The sequence below is a fragment of the Gambusia affinis genome, linkage group LG06 (assembly GCF_019740435.1).
Source record: "Gambusia affinis linkage group LG06, SWU_Gaff_1.0, whole genome shotgun sequence".
In the NCBI taxonomy this organism is placed as follows: domain Eukaryota; kingdom Metazoa; phylum Chordata; class Actinopteri; order Cyprinodontiformes; family Poeciliidae; genus Gambusia; species Gambusia affinis.
Window position 1 is genome coordinate 24,228,431 of NC_057873.1, and position 21,932 is coordinate 24,250,362.

A 21,932-nucleotide genomic window follows, 5' to 3' on the forward strand; every position below is an offset into this window, starting at 1 on the left:
TGTTTTGTTTAGGCATCACTTTGTGCAGCTGTTGAAGGTTGTGTGTTTGTTGAAGATAAAAAGTACAATATTAGAGATGTCAAACACTGTCATCTTTGTATTTTGTACAGAAGTTGCACATAACATATGTATGCATGATCTGGATGTTGTAATGATCGCCCAAAAGTATTGAAAATACTTTTTACTTTATCTGGAACTTTGAAATCTTGCCCAGAAAATGTTTTTCAAGTTGTGGTAGTTTATTTGGAGAACTTGAATACACATTTGCTATCCGACAGTATTTCAAGACTGAACAAAAGGGTTCAATCTACAAGTAAAAACCAAGAAGACAAATTTACTTTTGTATATTTTTGTTTGAAATAGAGATGTAGTAAAATTACAACGTTTTCCAGGGGGTAAAAATTTCAACTTCGAAGGAACGAGCCTGAAACCGATTAGTGAATGTTGCCTTTTTTCAGTTTTTGTAAAGTGACTGTATGCTAGCTAATTTCCATTTGACTTTCACCAATACTGCACTGTAGGCTTAATAGAGCTGAGAGGAGGATCTCCTTTGCTCGACATGCTGCCAGACATCTTTGAGTGGCCCATGGCTGTGGACAACTGGGAGGATAATTATGGTATTGCATTTTTACCCTTGTTCCCCTCGCTGCCATCATGCTCTAAATCACTTATTGCAGTTCTTCCCTCGTACATCCTCCTTCCTCCGATCTTATTTCTTCAGGGAAAACCTGGAGGTTAGAGGATGTCATTGCCAGGTTAAATTGGAAATATGGAACTCAACTTCTGGTCAACTTTTTCGTTGGCACCGATGACAGAGACTCCACTTCCTACATCATTCATGTACGTACAAAGCTTGCGGCTGTAAAACCCCTTAAGGCACATCTCTGTGTATCTGAATTCAGCTTTACTTCATTTTACTAATTTTGACAGAGTGAGTAAACAACTATTGAAGCTTTTTTTTTTTCTTGTCGCAAAGATCCACAAAATTTGGAAAACAATGAAATATTTGTCCTCAACCCTTACGTTTATTTCCATTCTGTGTGCTAATTGATGGCAGTCAGGCAGTTGATAAATCAGATGTACTAAATGATTTAGAAATCATTTTATTTAATACTTGGCAAAGTCTCTCTTGTGAACAAGGTATTTAAATCTCAGTTGGACAAACCTGGTAAAATAATGGTCATTATTCCAGACTGTGCCAATCCTTGCTTCTTCAGTTCATTTTCCTGATGCACCTAATTCTTCCACTCAACTTTCTATATATAGATGGAAGGGGCTTTTAGAAATTTATATATATATATATATACATATATATATTTTGTGCATTAATTATTTTTTTTTTTTGTTTTGTTTTGTTTTTGTGGTCTGAACACAAACTTCTGAGTTTTTACTAGCTAAAATCTACAGTATTTAAAACAAATTAAAATGAACTGTTAAACATCTAAGGGATGGATGCGTTAGCATATGTTATAACGGTCTACTGTAATTTTGATTAAATTCTGTTCAGATGTACCTCTGTCTCTTTATCCAGCAACTAGAATGTTGTCTTGATTTTGTTTGGTGTTTTTTTTTTTTTGTCTTTGCCAGTTTGACCAGCAAACAACCCTTGGCCTCTTGTCCAGAGATTACTATGTCTGCGAGGGTCCCTATGCAGAGGTGTGCTGAAATGTTTATGTAGTCGTGTGTGATTAACTCACAGCCAAAGTAGTTAAAAAAGTTAATTTGTGCTTGTGTTGGTTTATTTTGAAAGGTTAGTTAACATGGAAAGCTGGTGTTCCATAAAACCTGTGGCTGAAAATGAAATCAATAATATTTATCATGATGGACAGGAGATCAATATTAATAGATAGTACATCTGATAGAGTATCCAATATATAAAATATTCCCTGCTTCTTAACCTCTTACAGCTAGCCAATCAAGGTGGGTGGCATCAGCTAACTCACTCGCTCTTTGGTTACCTAGCAACAACCTGATGAGTAGCTTGCGCAGCAGCCATTTCAGGTTTTGACACCATAACTTGCCTAAAATAGTATTTTATTTAAAAATGAAAAGGAACAGTGTGAAGTGAAAACTGTGGATAAAACAGAAAAGCTCAGGCTAACTGGCAGTATGTCAAATTATTGGAACAAAAACAGTTGGTGAATAAATATATTGATAATTGTCTATCGACTGATATGAACTGGTTTTACAGCCATATCGCCCAGCCCATGTAAAGCATCACTATAACAAGTTAACTGTTTTTGCACTGCTTAAAAGCAGTAGTAAGAATGTTTGGGTTAATCTGCAGGGAAATATATTGACTTTCAGAGGTTTGTTGTGAATACAAAAATGGGAGGGAAACGGTATTATTAAGATGGACAAAGTGTTGTTACTGGAACAGATATCCTTTGTTCTGGTTTTATTTTACAGCTGAATGTGAACAGTCGATTTGATAAACAGAAAACGGCTACAGCAATAGTTGGTCTGTGCGAGGAGACACTTTTGGTTTTTATGAAACAAGTATCACTACCAATTATTTTTCAGGCATGTCGAGCTTACGAGCAGTTCATGTTTGACCTGGCTAAGCTGATTCGCTCTGACCGGGGACTGGAAATCAACGAAACCCACATAAGAGAAGAGGTGACACGAATTGTGGATTTGGAGAGGGACATCGCCAATGTGAGCATGCCTCTACTCTTTCAGTTTACTCAAGTTGAAATGTGACGCACATTTTGGTGTTTGCTCTCGTCTTTGTCTAACTAAAGGACTTTCACAGCATGTTTTTTTTCCTCCATTAAGGACTGCATGCTAATAATCTGTTGTTCAAACCAAAAATACAGGAATTGGTCAAACCAAAGCTGAAGAATTTTGCACTAAATTAAGGACGAAGATTTAAAAAAAAAAAGCAAACTCTGGTTTATTCATCAGATATCTTCATTATTCAACACACTAAGTTTCCCTTGTTGATGTTAATTAAGTAAAAAGAGACACAAACACTTATTACTATCATACTGGGAGGGGGAGAAATCTCAAAATCTCATTTAAAGTCCTATTGGCACAGGAAAAGCTTTGTCTCAGTCAGGACCCACCCTGTGAAATAAATAAATGAATCCCCAACAGCTGCTTTTTATGTGGCACATTCACACCACTTAAGCAAAATCTCAGGCTTCAGACCAACTGAAGCCTGAGATTTACAGACCTCTCCCAGATGGACTGCTCAGCATATTGTGTAACATTAAAGACGGTAAAGCTACTGTTCAGGCCACGGCAGCAGCTTGATGCTGTGTTACTGCCAGCGTCAGCCAGCTGTATGGCAGAAATTACAGAGGAAAATTATTCTATTACTTTGCATCTCCTCTTCAGCCTTTTGTTTTTTTTAATGCTGTACATTACAGGTCGACGCGGTCTTCATGGCCTGGCACTCATTCTAGAGAAAAGCAAATAAAGATGCACCCAGGAAACCAAAAAATGCCTAATTACGTACCAGATCCCATCTGTTTCTGTCCAGATCACAGAAAAGCCTATTCATTCACATTGGACCTGTATTATCACAGGACCTCAGAGCTCAGTGGGAATACAGGAGGTACTTTTTACCTTACAAATTACTGACGGGCCAATCCGCACACAGGGTTGAAAACAGAGAATTTCTGTAATTTGTAATTACTACAAATATTTTTACCTGGGGACCATATGCAAATTCCTTCAGAATAAGGCTTAGGCTGATTTAAAGGTTCAGCTTCTATCTAAAAATTAGCTAGTCTCCAAGGTGTAACTTTGAGAGCTTGGTTTCCAAACCATGTTTTAACCCTTCAGCTTCTCACATGAGGACAACCATGATTAAAACAAAGAGATTGTACCTAGTTCAAGGTCGGTTGCCTTATATTTTAAGAAAACATGTCAAAATGTCAAAATGTTCCCTTACTTTGGATTTGGAACTCATTTAAAGACACTTACTGACACTGATCATGTCCAAAGTAACCAAAATCCTTTGCGGTATTCAATGTAAAACATGTATGGTTTGGGGAGTCAGGTGGTCTTGATCAGTCGGCTTCAAACTGCTCTCACAAGTTTTCCAACATGTAACTATTCTACTGAGTAAAAAGGCAGGTTAACATTGTAGCATTACACATTAATTAAACATGGATTATTTGCCAAATGTTTCTAAATGTCTAATGTAGCAAAAACTAAATTATTCTTATACAATTTAGTTTGACATATTGCATCCAGGAAAGACTCTGAAATATAAATGGTTTCAGGATCTATGACTATTATGCTCAGAGATTCAGACTCGATGTTGATGTGATACGGTTGCTGTGACTAAATTGAACCCACCGTGGTCTTAAGAGATCAGGTCATTTGGACCCCACAAGCTTTTTACCGTGTGGGGTCGCACTGAACCTGCATGTGCTCTTGAGCTTTTCTGCCTTTTTTCGTGTGTATTTGTGGTTTCGGGAATTGACGGTCTGATGGGATACCTGCTTCCTGCTCCCCAGCTATCTAACCATGCCACTTGCTGCCCTCCTCCTGAGCATTGTGCTAAGACTGCAGGAGGGTTAAAAGATCTGTGGACTTGGCTAAGCAGAAACACTGAGCCTGTAAGAATGCACAAGCTGCTTTGTTTGCGAGATTCACCGTTTTCAGCACAAAAACGTGACTCGCTTATCGGTAGCTTGTGTTCCTGCTGTCTCTAGCTCCAGGGGAGAAGGGATTTGCCACGGCTGTCATGTAATACAAGATGTGCCCCGCTCGCGCTATAGATCAAGAAGTGCAGACTTAGACACAGTCGAACATTTTCTTCCTTCGGAAATGTAACCACAGTTAAAGATTTAAGCGATGTAAGAATAAAAAGTCATGCTGTGCAGCAAAAAGCAGGCAACTTGCAGAAATAACCCTACAATATACCTTGTAATATAAATCCTGTGATATACAAGGTTTTTCACAAGACATATCTTTGCTTTAAAAGAAATTAAGAGGGTCTATGCCGGAGGTGTCCCTCAAGAATCGATATCCTGCAGGGTTTACTTCTCTACTACCTCCTCAGCATGTCGGTGTTCTGCAGAGGCCTGCTAACGAGCCATCATCTGATTCAGGTGTGTTGAAGCAGAGAGAACTAAAACATGCAGGATACCAACTCTTGTTGGCTGCTTTTGGAAAACCTGCCTCTCGTTTTACTGCTGCCACAGCGGGTGGGGGGCTCTGTGTACCTGTTTAAATTCATGCAGGTCCTTTGAATATAAACTTTAACAAATTGCACTTGCTGCAGCTTTGTGGACCATTGACAGCTCAAATGTTTCAAGTCATAAAACCGTTGGCATCCAATATTTTTTTTTCTTCTGCACTACACCTCTGTGGGTCCTTTGGGAAATTGAGAAATGGACACTTTTTTTTTTCCCCTCTGTGGCAATGCAGTCTTTAGTTTTTGGCCTTCGATGCCTCTTCGGTCAAGACTTTGTTCTGGTCCCTGTAGGCTGGACGTATTCCTTCTCGCCTAATTGTAACTCGAGCTTAACTCTATTTGTTAAATTCACAGCAAAAATCTCATGTATAATTAAGATCTTGTTTGAAAACGGACATTGTCCTGTAAACGGCTCTTTCAGACCATCTTCACACCCAAATGAGTTCTAAGCCCCGGTAAGCAACTCCATCGTTGTACGACTTTCTAGATTTAAATTATCTAGACTTTATTAGTTTATTATATTGAACTTTGAATGCATTGCAATGCACTGGGCTCATGTTTTTGTGTAACTCAAGATCTTGCTGTTAGTGCTTCACAAAATATTTGCAGGAAATATTAAGCTGAGGTGTTTCTATTTCTATTGAGGCATAAGACTAACCACAAACAAGAGGGCTCCCATCTTGTTTGGGTTTTTTGTCGTTATTGTTTAGCTGCCGTCTAAGAACTGCTTTTAACTCATTTTCTGCTTATTGCTACAAGTGCAACATTTCTGTAAAATGATTCATTACTGCAATCTTCTCAATTTCTTCAGCAGACATCTTTCTTGATTTTATTGCTGTGGATGTTTGCAGTTTCAAGGAGCATAGTCAGGGGACTGAGACTGATAGATGGTGTGACTTTCACGCTTTTAACTCTTTCCAAGCTGAGGCATCCTGCACAAGCTTGCTATAAAAAGCATCATGTATCCAGGGGCTTTTCAGACTGAAATATGTATTTTTGTTCTTAAAGGTACCGACGTATTATCAAACTACAGTTCTGCCTCTAATCAGTGGTATTATATAGCAGTTTCATTATGTCCATAATAAGCATTTTAAATACTTGAGCAGTCTTCTTTAAAGCAGCTTGTGTTATCACTCATTTATATTTGGCTTGTAGCTCAAAATATCCACATTCACAAATTCTGTCATTTAGAATAAATTTTATGGATATTTGAAATAGTTTTTGTTTTGTTTTTTACCATTATTTCTACAACATAAAATGCAGGCTATTAGCAAAATCTACATTGGAGTTCTGTCGTTTATTTTGGCTGAAACCTATTTTATGTTTTATGGTTGGTTGGTTTATGTCACTTACTTGACTTTCTTTTTATCTGTATAATGGATACTCGATGTTACTTTTTTAATAATTAGTGTTCTGAGCCCGCGGGAGCGAGCCAATGTAGGGCATGGCGGTTCGTCTGCTCCCAGCAGAGCAGGGAACTCTATTGTTTTACTCCCGTTTTTCCATTCTTCTGATGTTTCTCCACTGAAACTTATTACAACTTTGATTTGGTATCCAGGTTCAGTACCTGCACCACATCTCAGGTACAAATATTCAGCCACATTCACCTGTAGGAGTTGCTGTGGTAGAAAATAAATTTTTCATCTTGACTCAAAAACCAGAAATCACACTACCAAAATTGAATCTTAGAAACATTCTCCGACAGATGAGCCACTGTGCAAAACATTTTGGCCAGGATTTTTAATTTTTTTCAGCAGAGAGCCATTAAGGTTGCCTTAGTCAAAACCAATCTCACCCCCTAGGATCAACTCTGAAATAAAGCCTAATACAATATATACTAAAGAAGGAACAAAACAAGTAATTGCAGAAGATTTTTAAATTTTTATTTCCCCCAGTTAGAACCTAATGGCTAATTGTATATTGACGACTTTCAGGACTGTCCTGCATTTGGAAGCTCTCAGGACCGAACTGTCCTGAAAAATTGCAGACTGTGTTGAGGCACGCAGTGTGCCGGCGAAGCCCAGGTCAAGGGACGAGCATGTGGGGAGCTGGTGAAAGGAGGTGGACCTGCCGGGTCAGACGAGGAACACATTGTAACTGCTTGCAGTTATAGTTTTGCATCCATCCATCTTCTTCGCTTATCCGTAGTCGGGTCGCGGGGGTAGCAGCCTGAGGCCCAGACTTCCCTCTCCCTAACCACCTGGTCCAGCTCTTCCTGGGGAACCCAAGCTGTTCCCAGGCCAGCTGAGAAACATAGTCCCTCCAGCGTGTCCTGGGTCTTCCCCGGGGACGTGCCCAGAACGCCTCACCAGGGAGGCGTCCAGGAGGCATCCTGACCAGATGCCCGAGCCACCTCAACTGGCCCCTCTCGACGTGAAGGAGCAGCAGCTCTACTCTGAGTCCCTCCCGGATGACTAGCTCTAGTTTTGTGTTGTTTTTTTCTTTTGATATTTCAAATTAATCAAAGGGTTTTCACATCATAATTAAATTTTTATATTTACATTTTAAACACTATTAGCCATAGTATTGCAGACATTGGTCAAGATCAGATTTGCCTTAGATATCCACAGAATTCAATAGAAATGGGATATGTCAAACCAAATGGATAAACATGAAAGTTGAAACATTAAATATGTTTTAAAGGTCCTATCTGTTATGATAACTTGGCCTGTCATCTTCCCTGTGCACTGTTGGTTTGTGTTCCTGATGGCAACTGTTGCCATTAGCAGCAACAGTTAGATTCATTAGCATGAGCTAACATTAGTGTTTGTGTAAACAGCAACTGTGTTGTAGCCACTTTTTTCTTGTCAGCGACCTCTGTGAGGAAAATAATATTAACCTTTTGTGGTTTCTATAAAATCCTACCATTTTATTTCATACATGCTGATTTTCTTTCTTTCTTTTTTTTGCTGTACTTGTGCAGCAAAATCATGCTTTGCTTCCTCTCCACTCTGCTTTTCAGTATTACAAAGCAGTTAAACCATTCAAACTCTGACATCTACAGACATGAGGCCTCCTGGGCTGCACATGCTTGATGCTTCTGGAGATGTACTGAGAGCGTACATGTGTTGGGGAAACAGGATTTTTGATGGACTTTTTAAATTCCAGTCTTATATTTTGTTTTACTGTTTTTGTTTTCTTCCAGGCCACTGACACGCCGGAAGATCGGAACAACCCAGTGTTGCTTTACAACAAGATGGAGCTTGGGGAGCTGAACAGAAACTTCACTCTTGAAATTGACTCTCAGGTAATGCTAACATCTTAGCTTGCGAGCATTTGTATTATTTAAACTTGGTGTTAAATATTCGTAACTTTTTTTGTGTGTGTTTTGACTCAATCTGAAGATATTCAACTGGAGTTACTTCACAGCTAAGATAATGGACACCGTGAACATCAGCATTCCTGAATCAGAGAAAATCATCAACTACTCCCCCAACTATTACAGAAGACTCAACTTTGTATTAGCCAAATACACCAAGAGGTGTGTAAAATTAGACAAATTAGTTGGAGAGATTGCTTACCTTTGCAGTAATTGTATGCGTTTCTGTCAAGATGAGTCACAGGATGCGATCCGAAAAATCTGGTCACGCTGCTGTTGGATCCTTGCAGGATTGTGTCGATCTCCTTGACCTTGATGCGTTTCCTTTTTTCAGAGACCTGCAAAACTACATGGTTTGGCGGTTTGCTATGACCATGGTAGTAGGGCTGAGCCGAGCTTACAGAGACACCAGGAAAGCTTTCCGCAAGGTACACAACCTGACATCACCTTGACATGTTGACTTGGAAAAACTACTTTCATGAATGTCCTTGCAATGTCTTTATACCAATATCAAAATGGAAAGTATTGTACAGTGGTTAAATTGTGCTTGTAGTTATTAAAAACAAAAAAAATATGATGGAGTTTCATAGCTGTTGAAATTAATAAAACATTATTATCTGAACTGTTGTTAAAACAAGGAACATGTCTTTCTCATAAATTAATATGCTGGACTGTTTTTTTTATTTTTATTTACTGTATTTCATTTTTCGATTTTTTTTCGATTATTTCCGATACAAGTTGCATTGAAGTATTAATGATGCTAGAATCATGTTACCTTTTATTAAAACCTGTCAACAGCTTCTCATTTTGATGCTACACAAATTTTAATGAATAGAAAAACATGTTAGATGTGTCTAAAAATCAGGAACACATTCTGTATCTCACAACTGTCTTGCAAAGGCTTTCATAAATTTTATCACATTGTCACATTAAGAAAGAAAATAGATTTTATGTGACAAACACAAAATAGTGGAGAAGTGTAAAAAAAAAAACTATACATGACTTGTACAATTTGAGTATGCATTTTGTATTCGACCCACTTTACTCTGACCCCCTCACCCCAAAAAAAATATCCAATATAAGTAATGACCTTCAGAAGATGCATAATAATGTGAAATATTAGTTAAAGACGCAGAAAGTCCATGGTATTTCTAGCAGAGCAACAAAAGTCCATTGGCTCAAGTGGGAGAATCTGTTGAGAGACTATTGGCCTTGAGCTCTTTTGAGGTCACTGAACCTCAAAAGATCGGAACCAGGGGATGCTGGTTAAAATCAACTGAGGAAAGTACAGGCCATTCCTAGAATAAATCCCAGAAAAGGAAGCAAAAGACTTGAGCTTGAGGAGGAGGTTTACCTCCCAGCAGGACAATGACCTTAAACATAGCACCAGTACTGCAGTGGACTGGTGTGGATTCCAATCTGTCATGGCCAGATTCTCGTCAACTTTTATGTGTATGGGTTATGAACTTTTCCATAACCCATTATTTTTCTTTTGCTCCACTTCCTAATATGGAAATCAATTTTATTTGAACATGAATAAGGCCTTGCCATAAACTTTCTCCTTCATTGACAAATTTTCTGACTTTACCTTCCAAATAGGCTCTGTCTGGTACGACGTCAGAGGTGGCCGTTTGGCGACAGTGTGCACTGTATGTCAACAACAACCTGGACAAAGCTGTGGGACGGCTCTATGTGCAGGAGGCTTTCTCTGAGAAGAGCAAAGAGCTGGTAGGTAGAGGCTGAACAGGACCATTTTTTTGTCAAATTAAGAAAAGGTTTTATTGAACAGCTTTCTTTGGCAATCTGAACTGATGACATAAAAATAGTGAGTGTTTTTATGTATTCATATACAGAACGAGATCATTTAAGAGACATCTGTGATTTTGTCACCTGTCTCGTGTCTGTGCCTCAGTGTTATCTTGCTTGCATCCACTGGAAGCAGCTGAATGAGGCGTCCTTGTTATCATGCTCACACCACCTACGCTGCAAATCTCAACTGTGTGCCTCTGTGTCTGTACACACACAGGCTTTACCGCTATACTGTTTCGTGTACGAGTGACACCATCGTAACTCTTAAGCATCTCAACTTCCATAAAGATGTTTGCCTACTCAGAGAGATCCCATTTTCCTGCTGTGTGTGTGTGGGCGTGTGTGTGCGTGTGCATGCGTTTGTTTCTAATACTTACTGGGACCATTGTCTTGATGCATACGACGTTGTGGGGACCCACTGCTCCTTGTGGGGACCGAAGCCTGGTCCCCACAAGGGGAAACACAGTTTTTGGGTCAGGCCTTGGATTTATGACTAAGGTGTGAATTGAGTTTGGTTAGGGTTAGCTATGTAATGGTTAAGGTTAGGGTAAGGTTTAGGCTATAGAAATGAATGGAAGTCTAAGAGCGTCCCCACAAAGATAGCCATGCAAACGTGTGTGTATTTGGTTAAGTGAGAAGTGACACGTGGCTGCTCTGAACATCCAGCAACGTATCTGCTTCCCCCATTCCTCAAGTACATGACCCAGCATAAAGTGTGAGTTGACCAACAGCCGACACATATTTTAGTACAAACATGTATACTTCATGACAGAGTCTCTCAGCAGGGAGTGCTGTTATGTTAATAAGCAACCATAATGAACTTGATTCTTGATCCAACCCTGTTTTAAATCTTTTCATTTAAATAGAGTATCTGTACAGAGGAGGATTTGAGCCTCCTCTAATGTTAATCTCAAAATTTTGACTTTTTTTTTCTCAAAAGAATCTTTAAAGCAGATGGGCACCAGGAAATCATTTTGCTCTTCTATTAATGAAAGGCTGTCTTTGGAGATTCCTCAGCCATAAAAAAATGGCTTAATTCCAACATGTTCCTCCAGAAAGTTTGTTTTCCTCATCCACAATTTGCATCTTGGTGATTGAGACGGTTTCCTCTGAGCTGCCCATCTGCTTAAAAGTCAGAATTGAGATAAAAAATCTGAATTCTGAGATTAAAGACATTAATCTTTTTCATGTAGATGAATATATTATTATAGGAAGAAATTATTTCCAGGAGGAAATTTGTACATCAATTAGATCATAATTTAAAAAGTATATATTGTCCTGCAGGAAGTAGTTGATCAGTCACCCAGATTATCACCAGACCATCTCCATCTCCTTTGTCCACTTATCAGCGGTCAAGAGACATTCAGTGTACTATAACATTAATTAATAAATGAAACAGTATAAGCAGCATGTTTCTTGTTTAGCTCTAGTTTCAGCTACTCACATGGATATCTGATATAAATACACCCAAGTGGAAGTTTTGACTGTAAAACTGAGAAAAAATCAGTGATGGTTTATTGCAAAATTTGTACAAACTGCCTGCATCCACACACAACAATCTCCCCTAAAGGCTTTTCGGAAAAATCTCTGTGTGGTCTCTGCCAGTTTTTGGCAAACCACAACGTTTTAAAAGGGTTGTGCAATGAGTAAGCAAGGGGTCCACTAATGTGACGAGACATGGGGTTTTTGGGTTTTCTCTTACTGTGGTCTCAGAGTAGGTCTCAGTTCATTTAATTCTTTGTGTGTAGCAATGCATTTAAAAATGTGGAAACTCTTGGGGGTGACATTATAAAAAGGGTAGACTTACAGAAAAGCCTCCAGGGGCGAAAAAACAAAGAAAACTCTCCTGAACTGGGTTGGCACACATTTCTTGCAATGCTAGTTTTAAAACGAGGTATAATGACAATAGCGTCAATTAACATAAGTTTTATGTTTATATAAAGTTGTTTTTCCTTCTCTTGGTTGCAAGATTATGCATTTTGCTATTCTATCCCCACCCTATTCTTTCTGGAACAAGAATGGTACATTCAGAGTACATTCATGTTTTTTTTCTCACTGTTTGAAGTTAAACTAGACCAAATATCTCGTTTCAGATCATTTAGAACAGGGGTCTCAAACTCAATTTCCCTGGGGGCCGATGGAGGTAGAGTCTGGGTGAGGCTGGGCCGCATCGGGTTTTCCACAAGAAAAGCTCTTACAAAAACATTCCAATGTTATCAAATGTCTTTATTTTTATTTTTTAAACACAAAATAAGATGAAAAAATAAATAAATTAACAATTCATAAGAAAAAAAATTAATCAGTAATAAATAAATAAAATATAATAATAACACAGCAGCTATAGAAGACTAGATAAATGTAATTATTATAATTCAGATTCAAATGGCTGTATTAACAGTTCTTTAACCTTTAACTTTCTGAACATGAATGGAACATTGAACATAAACTGTTATGAATATAACAGTTTATAAACTGTTTCTTCTGCCTACTTCTTACTGCTAGAGGTCTGGCAGCGCTTCCTCTCGCATAGCCGAGCCACATTTGGCTTAAGGGAGGAGGCAGTTGAGACCCTAAGTAGAGCTTGAAGATGCTCGTCAGTAAGTCTGGACCTGTACTTGGACTTATTGAAGTTCAAGGTAGAGAAGAGCTGATAAGTATGTGCTCCCAAAAGACACATGGTCCGCTTGAACATTTGGGAAAGCTCAGGGAAGCTGGGTGGCAATTCTCTCAAAAATTGCCCAAGCTTGTCTGCTTTTCCACTCACCTCCCTGAACTTGGCTTTGAGTTCAGAGTGGCACTGCGGGTCAATGAGCTCCATTTGAAGCACTGTAATTGGTAAGTTAGTTCAGCTCCGCACACAACACTGAAAAGTGCCAATCATATCAAACTCGCAGGCAGTGTTGGCATAGTTACTTTGAAAAAGTAACTTTAATCGAACTACTGATTACTCCTTGAAAAAGTAACTTAGTTAGATTACTGACTACTTGATTTGGAAAGTAACTAAGTTACACTAAAAGTAACTTTTTAGTTACTTTCAGCAGGTGCTGACAACACTCCGCCTCCTGTGAAAATCACATTGAGCTTTGCCAATACTTTTTTGTAAGCTATTTTATAATGGTAACATCAACAATGTGTCTCCACTGATAAGGTTGAACTGAAGAGGAGATTGTAGAAAAATAAAAAACGTGAGTAGTTTGTGTGGTCCACTGTTGTCTGGAAAACTCTAAGAAGGATTTTAAAGCCCCCCCTCCCTCCCCAGCCTCCAGGTTCTACGGCCCTGCATTTGGTGTCACTGCGCACAGAGCTCCTCCTGCAGCTCACAGCTCAGATGGCTGCACAGATTTGCGACACTTATCTTAGTATTAATAATTAGAATTAAGTTGCCATTATAATCATTGCCAACTACGGACACGTTCATTCGTGGCTGTTTTCACGTTTATTGCGCTGTTTAAATTAGTCTCGATATTTGTAGTTTTCTGGAGCGCAACGCGAAGCTCGACGTCATTCAGAGGTAATATATTAACAAAGACACAGCGGGACGGATCATCTGAGAAATGATGAACAGGAGAGACTGACTAAAACTACCTTAATGACGGACAATTTCTGGGATTTATTATGAGTCTCTGCTTATTTCCAAGCCCAAATGAGCAACTTCACGTTCAAAAACGAGCCCAAAAGGCGCAACCCGCCACTCACTAAATCGGCAAGCGACTTTAAAAAATGAAGCCCAAAGCCGCTTATAATAATCGGACTTGGCGACAGAATCTCAAAATAGTTCCAGTTTTTCCACCAACAAAATGCGCATCTCCCTCCATTGTTTACATTTCTGTCGCATAGAGACGTCGGTCACTCGACAAGACGAGTAGAGGAAATACGATTAAATAACAAAAGAAGATAGTAACACAAAAATGATTTTGATAAGTAACTGTAGTCTGACTACTGGATTTGAAATAACAACGCGTTAGATTACTCGTTACGGAAAAAAGTGGTCCGACGTCAGTAACGCATTACAAATTAACGCGTTACTGACATCACTGCTCGCGGGCCACACTAACATTAAACTTTCATATTAAGGTGGGGGCCACAAACTATCGTCCCGAGGGCCGCAGTTGGCCCGCGGGCCGCGAGTCTGAGACCCCTGATTTAGAATAACCAAAATTATTTGCATTTGTTACATTACAGAAAACTTAGCGGGAGCATTTTGTCAGTTATTTTGTGACTTTCTTGAAATTCCAAAGTTTTCATCTTTTTAAAGAGATAGTCCTTCCCAACTCTTGTAACACTAAGGGAAAGCCCAGATTATTTCCTGGCTTTAGAAAACTGACAGGTCAACTGACAATGACATTTCTGGTTATGACCTGAAAACGGGGTCCACTGACGTGGGAAAAAATGGAAGAAGTTCAAGAAATATTTGTTTTTAGCCAAATCTATGGTCAAGTCCTCAGAAATCCTGATCAAAATATTAACATTTTCAGAATAACATACTAAATAAATTGCTGAACTTTCAGAATTAAAAAAAATCTGTAAGACATAATGCATTGGTCTAGTTCCTATACTATTTCTCAATTTCAATTTTATGCATGTTTTTCTGGTTTGTATGCCTATTTTAATTTGCACAGTTCTACAGTGGTAGTAATCTTTTTTTTTTTTCATTTGAACTCTATTTCAATTGGGTATTTTTAAAACAATCATGACAAAGTCACTAATTCCAAATTAATGAACATTAATATGCAAGCCTGAATTGTTCTAATATTTGGATATGTAAAGCCTAATAATTTTAGGAAATGTGTTAATAGTTTGACAGAAGTTATATTTGTCTTATTTCTGATCCAATTAGAGTTGATGAACAACAACAACAGAAACATCAGAACAGAGAACCTTTTCATAATGCATTTTCCTGTTCTTTCATTGGCATCTTATGACATTTTCTCTCTCTTTGGTGTGTTGGGAGATTAGATGGAGGAGATGATTAAAGATATTCGGGAAGTTTTCATTAGTAACCTTGATGACCTCTCCTGGATGGATGAAGAGACCAAAAAAGCAGCTGAGGAGAAGGTGTGAACTTCAGTTGCAAGAATCACCTTATTTCTATATAGAACAACAAGTAAACTAGATTTATTCTCATTTTTCTTTTTTTTTCTTTCCAGGCCCGAGCTATCCGTGAACGCATTGGTTATTCTGAAGACATCATGAATGACAAATATCTAAACAATGAGTACAAAGATGTGAGTATTTGTGAAAAACAACACTGTTATCCATATTTCACTAAGTTCTTTGTAACAGAAAATTCTTTAGGAAAGTTGCATTTCTTATCCTTCCTAAAACATCCCTGTGAATATTTGACCGTAATGAGTTTCCCTCGTGAATACATGACCAAGTGTTGACAGCTTTCATCACTGCTAATCCTCCTGATTTTTTTTCTGGCTGTGTTGCTGTTAGTTGAGCTACAGTGGAGAGGAGTACTTTGAAAACATCCTGCAGAACCTGGAGTATGTGCAGAAGAAACGCCTGCGGAGACTTCGAGTCAAAGTCAACAAGGATGAGTAAGGTTTCTTTTTGCGGGGGTGGTGGATTTACCAGCTTTACTCCAGATGTGTTGTAAATGAAAAGTGCATTGTTTGGTATTTAAATCACCTGTTTTATTTATGGTCCTAGCAGAGTGAACTACTACAGTGTTTATCTCATTTATTCTTTGTGCAGTGTGTTCACTTTATACCACACAAACTCCCACATGCATTTAGAGTTCAGCTTTAACAGCAGATAGTCATACATTGACCTTGGGTTTTAAAAGCTGTATGTTAATTTTCCATGTTTTTACTCAAGTAGGCTTCTTACTTTGCCTCAGTGCTCTTTCAGAGTGTGATCGTTTAATACAATTTTTTTTATTATTATTTCAAGGTGGGTAACTGGAGCTGCTGTTGTCAACGCCTTCTACTCAGCCAGCAAAAACCAAATAGGTACCAAATAAGCACCGGAAATTATGTTCAGCCATAAACCATAAAGCCTACGCTATTTTGAAATTTAAAAATGCTTTCTCTGTCTGTAGTGTTTCCTGCTGGTATACTTCAACCCCCTTTCTTTAACAAAGGCCAGCCTAAATCTCTCAACTACGGTGGAATTGGCATGGTAATCGGTCATGAGATTACACATGGCTTTGATGACAATGGTATGAATTTTCTACTTCATTGTTCTTCCTTACGGTTTTGATGGATTACATTAGTCTGTGAACAGACGGATTATACCTCGTTTTAAAACTGTAACTGGTACCACTTTAGAGAAGAGCTTTGTTTCACCTTATTATGCCTTTGGCCCCAGGATGTTTTTTTATATATATACAATCTCTTGTGTTTGAATTGTACTCTAGGTTTAAATTACACATAACAAATTCTAATATCTAATAATCACTTTTAAGCCATAAGAAGCTTACAGTTTCAAAACGACAAAATTCCATCATTCTATTTTTACAGTTTAGTCATTTTAGTATAACGGGGGAAGTGCAGAGGTTTCTTCTGGCTGTTTGGAATTAAGGTGTAATGTTCTTTCTTACATGTTACTTCATGCTCCCTGTCAGCTGACTGAAAGAAAACTACATTTTTAACTTGCTTACATGAACAATGTTGCAAATAAATGAGACAATCCTATTTAAGCAACAGTTTTTAAAACATAATCTCTCAAGTTGATATAAAATGTAATGTAACTACACGATGACATTTAAATTGGAAATGGTGTCATACCTGTAGTATTTATTATTTGATTGTTTTTGCAGTTGATATTCCCACGCCTAAGTGCCCGACATCTGTTCTGTGTCTGTAGGTCGCAACTATGACAAGGACGGTGATCTGAAGGAATGGTGGACTCCTGAATCTATTCACAGATTCCTGGAACTCTCAAAGTGCATCGTTGACCAGTACAGCAATTTTTCTTGGGACCTCGCTAATGGTCTACATGTACGTTCACTTCTTTTTTTTGGAACACTATGTGAAAAATTCCAATTAACCTCACTTTTATTGACTTTACCGGAATTGCTATTGCCTATTCTCCACAGGTATATTTAGTGTTTTGTGTTGACGTATGAGTCTTTCCTCCTTTTATCCTTCCTCCTCTGTACTGCTCCTTTGAACAATGCTTCTTTTATTCCCTAGGTAGTTCATTCTTATAACCCAGAAACTGAAATCTGCAATTTACTGAAAATATGGAGGGAGAACTTTCAAGTCTTTTATTCCCCTTTTGCACTCTGGACTCTTTATTTTCTCTTTAGTTGAATGGCAACAACACCCTCGGCGAGAACATAGCTGACAATGGAGGGATCCGACAGGCATACCAGGTGAAGAACTTAAGAGATGCTGTAAAAAATATGTTTTTGTCTAAATATGTGACCTGCTTCATACAACTTGAGAAGTTTGTCAGGATGTTGACATGTTTGTTAGGTTGTATGAAGGTGTGATTGCTGGGACTGTGACTCTGGATCAGCAGAGGGTCACTAATCAATCCTATAAAATGATTTAAATGTTGTTTAAAAATAAAAGAAATAAGTATTTTGTTTGTAAAATCCTACAGTAGCTAAGAACCGGAGAGACAACAACTGATGAGATGAATTTTGGATAAAAATTGCTTCAAGATAATTACTCTGAACTAGAAAAATTGCTGTTCCTAGAGAAACAGCTGTGAGAATGCATTTCTGCAGAAAGAGCAGAACAAAGCATAAGAAGTAGGACAAAAAGCAGAAGAAAGCTACAGTCATACATGGTAGAAATATTTTTGCTAAATAGTGAAATTTAGCTAAAGATATAGCATAATTGAACAGAAGCAGAAATTTGTATACAAACTGAAATATTTAGAAAAAGTTGAAAAGCATACTGTAGCAAGAGAAATGGCAAAAATGTTGTCTTTTTGTAGGCATACAAGAACTTTGTTAAGCAGCACGGAGAGGAGCCCCCACTGCCTGGGATTGACCTTTCACATGATCAACTCTTCTTTCTTAACTTTGCTCAGGTAATCACTCAAACAAAACAGGAAAAATAGGAATTAAGGTGTAATAAAGTTCAGAAATGTTTTTTAATCGTTATTGCTTGACGTAATTAATTCTGAATAGCTCAATAGTTGCTTGGAGGCTCTTTACTGTAAGTGAATAATGACCTGCTTTAATTTGTAAAACGATTTGCCTTAAATTGAAAATCAGTTTAGTAGCAGGTGTATATGTTACGCCCCTTAGGAGTAAAAACTCTGTAGGGGAATAATGAAAACACGGACACAATGTTACTACTTCGTCTCCAGTGTTGTAATGGTAATATTTCAAAACAGTTTCAGACATTACACTGTCACATATTGAGTCAACATTACACACATTCCGGTTATGCCAACACAGTAAAACAAACCGAACACACAAGACGCAGCTAACCAGGAGGTTAAGGTGAATATAGTAGCTCTTAGACTATAGTTATCACAGTCACCACAACGCTCCCTGTTCATTAAAAGAATGTAATCGATAGCTTTAAAGTTACACCTTATAAATAAGAACTTTACCTGTAGGGGAATAATGAAAACACGGACACAATGTTACTACTTTCGTCTCCAGTGTTGTAATGGAGGAGCAGAACCGTTACATTAACGTTCCCCTACATTCGATCAGACAAAACCAACCGAAACCCGAACGATTAACAAACTGTCATAACTGAAAATCTAAAAGGTTGAACTTTTCAAGAATTATAAACAAACATAGCCGGAAAAGTAACATTAAAGAAAATACATTGTTTTTAGACTTCATTAAACTTAGGCTACCCTTTAGCATATCTGTCTGTAGCACCGAACTTGAAAGACCAAAACAATCGATCGCAGATCACTAGATCTTGTTTTCGCTTTTAGTTGTCTAAAATAGTTTTATAACCACTACACACTTTTGGTGGCTCGCCACTAAAAGGTAAAAAAAACTGCACCACTGAAACTCAGCTAACTTATGCTTTCTAAAATTCAAATTTTCATTACAATAACAAAGCATGATTTGAACATACTGCACACAAGACATCATGTTAACTACGCTAGGCTAGGTTGGCAAGCTACAAAAAATTACTAGACAAAATTTTGTTTCGGTAGGTGTGTCTTCAAGATTCAGGAACTGAGCTCACAACATCTGGCCGGTTCATCCAGCTAACCCTCCTCTCTTCAGCCGATTGAATGGGTTACTAGCTCAACACAACAGCATAAACTATGGAGTCCCATATTGGTACAATGGTAAAACACTGGTCATCTTCTCAAAGTGGATTTCCGAAAGAAACCTTTTCCCGAACGTGTCAACATTTTATCTGTAGATTGTATGGTGTGTGGATTTCATCTTTCCAGGTTTTCTGGTTTGATCTCCTTGGTTCAAATGTAACTGAATCTGTAATTCTGGGTCCCTAAATGTGGAAAACTCAACCTTTTTATATATTAGAAAAAAATTATTCTCTGCAATCAACCACTCCACCAGAGTGTCTGTCACATCTACATCTTGGTTTCCTTTGTTCAAGCCGGTGCTTTCTCTGCCTCTCTTCTTCGAGTTACCCTCTCATTCCTCTCTATTTGTAGGATGACAAATATACCTGAGTTGCCTGTATTTAGATACTTTATTATAACAAAACTCTCTTCTTTTTTTTTAAATAAATCTTTAAATAAGTCAAATCTGTATGTAACTTGTCTTATGTGGTTATTTCTATATTTTTTATTTGTTTGTTTTTTTCCAAACTTAAAAAAATCTATTGGTTTAAAGTGAATTATTTATTCTCTTACCTGTTGCAGAGGATTATCAGCTGATGAGGCTGTTTCATACAACCAGCACTCTGCCGAAATAAATAAGAGTAACAAACTGAGGCATCTCTTATAAATTGCATATAGTTCTCAGAGTTATTAAAGCAATTAAGCTTGTTTTAAAAAATAAAGACTTATCCCTAATCAGTGGTAAAAATGTTCCATATCTTTCGACATCCGCTTGCACCCCAAGCAGGTACAGATTTCCTGTGTCCTTATGAATAAATGTGGACTTGACTGTTTAATATTTAAGATTTATTCATGGAGCCAGACATTTGACAAATGGCAAGCGTGTACATGTTCTAAAAGAGATATTTGGGTGAAAGTGCAGATGAATTAAATGATCAAGAAGAAAATTATGATTTCCTGAGAAATGGAAGGAGTTCAGAGCTACGGAACAATCATGAATGTTTAAATTGGTGATATGTATTTTCCAGTCAGTTCCAATTTATAGCACAGTGAAGTAACTATGTTACTTTCAGCTGTTATAAAAACGCTGTATATATCAAATATGACTTAAAAGAAATTTGTCTTAGTAGTTTAACGTCTCGAAATTCTCTACAAGAAGCTCCCACTCTTTGGATATTCCACCCCCAGCACACCATCACAACAATGCTCCTCCATTATGGCATTTCTAACCATTCTGACTGAAAAGTGGTTCCTATGATGAACTCAGCAGGTGTGTGTTAATTGCTGCCGCTCCTGCTGGTGTGGTGGTGACAGAGCGAGAGAGGGGAACTTTGTGTGACAGAAGCTCGGCTGTAGACTGCAGCTCCAAGGAGGAGCTTTGTGGAAATAGGCGGGGCTTTGTGGGAGTTAACTTTGAGCCCCACCCCCTGAAATGGCTGTCATGGGTGATTCAAGGATTCCTCAAAAACGCATGACAGAATCGAAGGTACAATCAAAGTTTACACAATACCCCCATTTTAAGATGTAGCATGGGCATGACAATCGGTAAAACTGGAAATGCAACTACGCCACAAAGCTAAGCGTCGACAATCTGAAGGAAAATAGTGCAGCAATGGCCAATTCGTCTGATAAATCACAGCTAATTTATCGGACATTCATGTTAAATCATTTTTAACAGCAATAGAAACTCAGGCCCGTCACTTGGCAGCAATGCCCTTTGGTATTTATATGTGCTAAAGACAACTCTCATTCAAACAAAGCCTGAAAATGTGGAAATGGACTTAGAATTTGACCTGATTGCTGGTGTTAAATTCACTGTCTTTGTTTTTTTTATTTTATTTTATTTGCTTGCAGCAGATCAGACAAGAAATGGGCAGAGAAGGAAGAGGACAGACGTCCAGCCTCCTAGTATGAGGCGGCCACTCCATTTCTACACCACGCAGTTTTGTCTTTTGTAAAACCGTTGCTTCACTGGAATTTTCATGAAAACCTGCGTTGAGTTCACAGATAATTGTCCGAAAAGGGCGAGAAAATCCAGTTGAGCTGCTGATGCGAAGAAAATACCCTGTTGCTATCGGAGGGGACTGGAAGGAACTTGGATCCTCTGAAACCAACACAGTCTCACTCCCGACTCGTCATATATTGACGCTAAGGGAACCTGCCCATGCGTCAATATATGACGAGTGGGGAGTGAGACTGTGTTGCAGAAACGGGTGTGTTGAATGTGACGTCTTCACGACATAGTTAGATTAACACGGCACATTTGAAAGGTGTCGGATGGGAGACCCAACTCTTTTCATTTTGCAGAATCTCTGAGGAAAGTTCCTGACACCTCATTGAATCTAGATTAGGTACAATTAAGCCAGGTGAAGGCAAAAGGGAGTCTAATTATCTAGAATTAAGCTGTGCCTAACAAGGTGGCTGGTGCGAGTACAATTTGTCAAAAAAAAAAAAAGTAAG

At 38.2% G+C, this 21,932-nt stretch overlaps 1 protein-coding gene across 2 annotated transcripts in view; it reads left to right on the top strand.

Annotated features, from left to right (window-relative positions):
- LOC122832471 (neprilysin-like) overlaps window positions 1-18,320 on the top strand; it is a 61,002-nt gene extending 42,682 nt beyond the window's left edge. For both annotated transcript variants that reach the window (XM_044119288.1, XM_044119287.1), the window contains exons 6-21: window positions 522-617; window positions 722-840; window positions 1,588-1,656; window positions 2,524-2,658; window positions 8,301-8,402; window positions 8,500-8,636; window positions 8,809-8,902; window positions 10,074-10,202; window positions 15,240-15,338; window positions 15,431-15,508; window positions 15,723-15,826; window positions 16,182-16,240; window positions 16,330-16,449; window positions 17,097-17,230; window positions 17,542-17,607; window positions 18,180-18,320. In XM_044119288.1, coding sequence (XP_043975223.1) covers window positions 522-617; window positions 722-840; window positions 1,588-1,656; window positions 2,524-2,658; window positions 8,301-8,402; window positions 8,500-8,636; window positions 8,809-8,902; window positions 10,074-10,202; window positions 15,240-15,338; window positions 15,431-15,508; window positions 15,723-15,826; window positions 16,182-16,240; window positions 16,330-16,449; window positions 17,097-17,230; window positions 17,542-17,607; window positions 18,180-18,305 — 1,667 coding nt within the window. In that variant the 3' untranslated portion in view covers window positions 18,306-18,320. The remainder of the gene's footprint in view (window positions 1-521; window positions 618-721; window positions 841-1,587; window positions 1,657-2,523; window positions 2,659-8,300; window positions 8,403-8,499; window positions 8,637-8,808; window positions 8,903-10,073; window positions 10,203-15,239; window positions 15,339-15,430; window positions 15,509-15,722; window positions 15,827-16,181; window positions 16,241-16,329; window positions 16,450-17,096; window positions 17,231-17,541; window positions 17,608-18,179) is intronic.
- The last annotated feature ends 3,612 nt before the right edge of the window (window positions 18,321-21,932 follow it).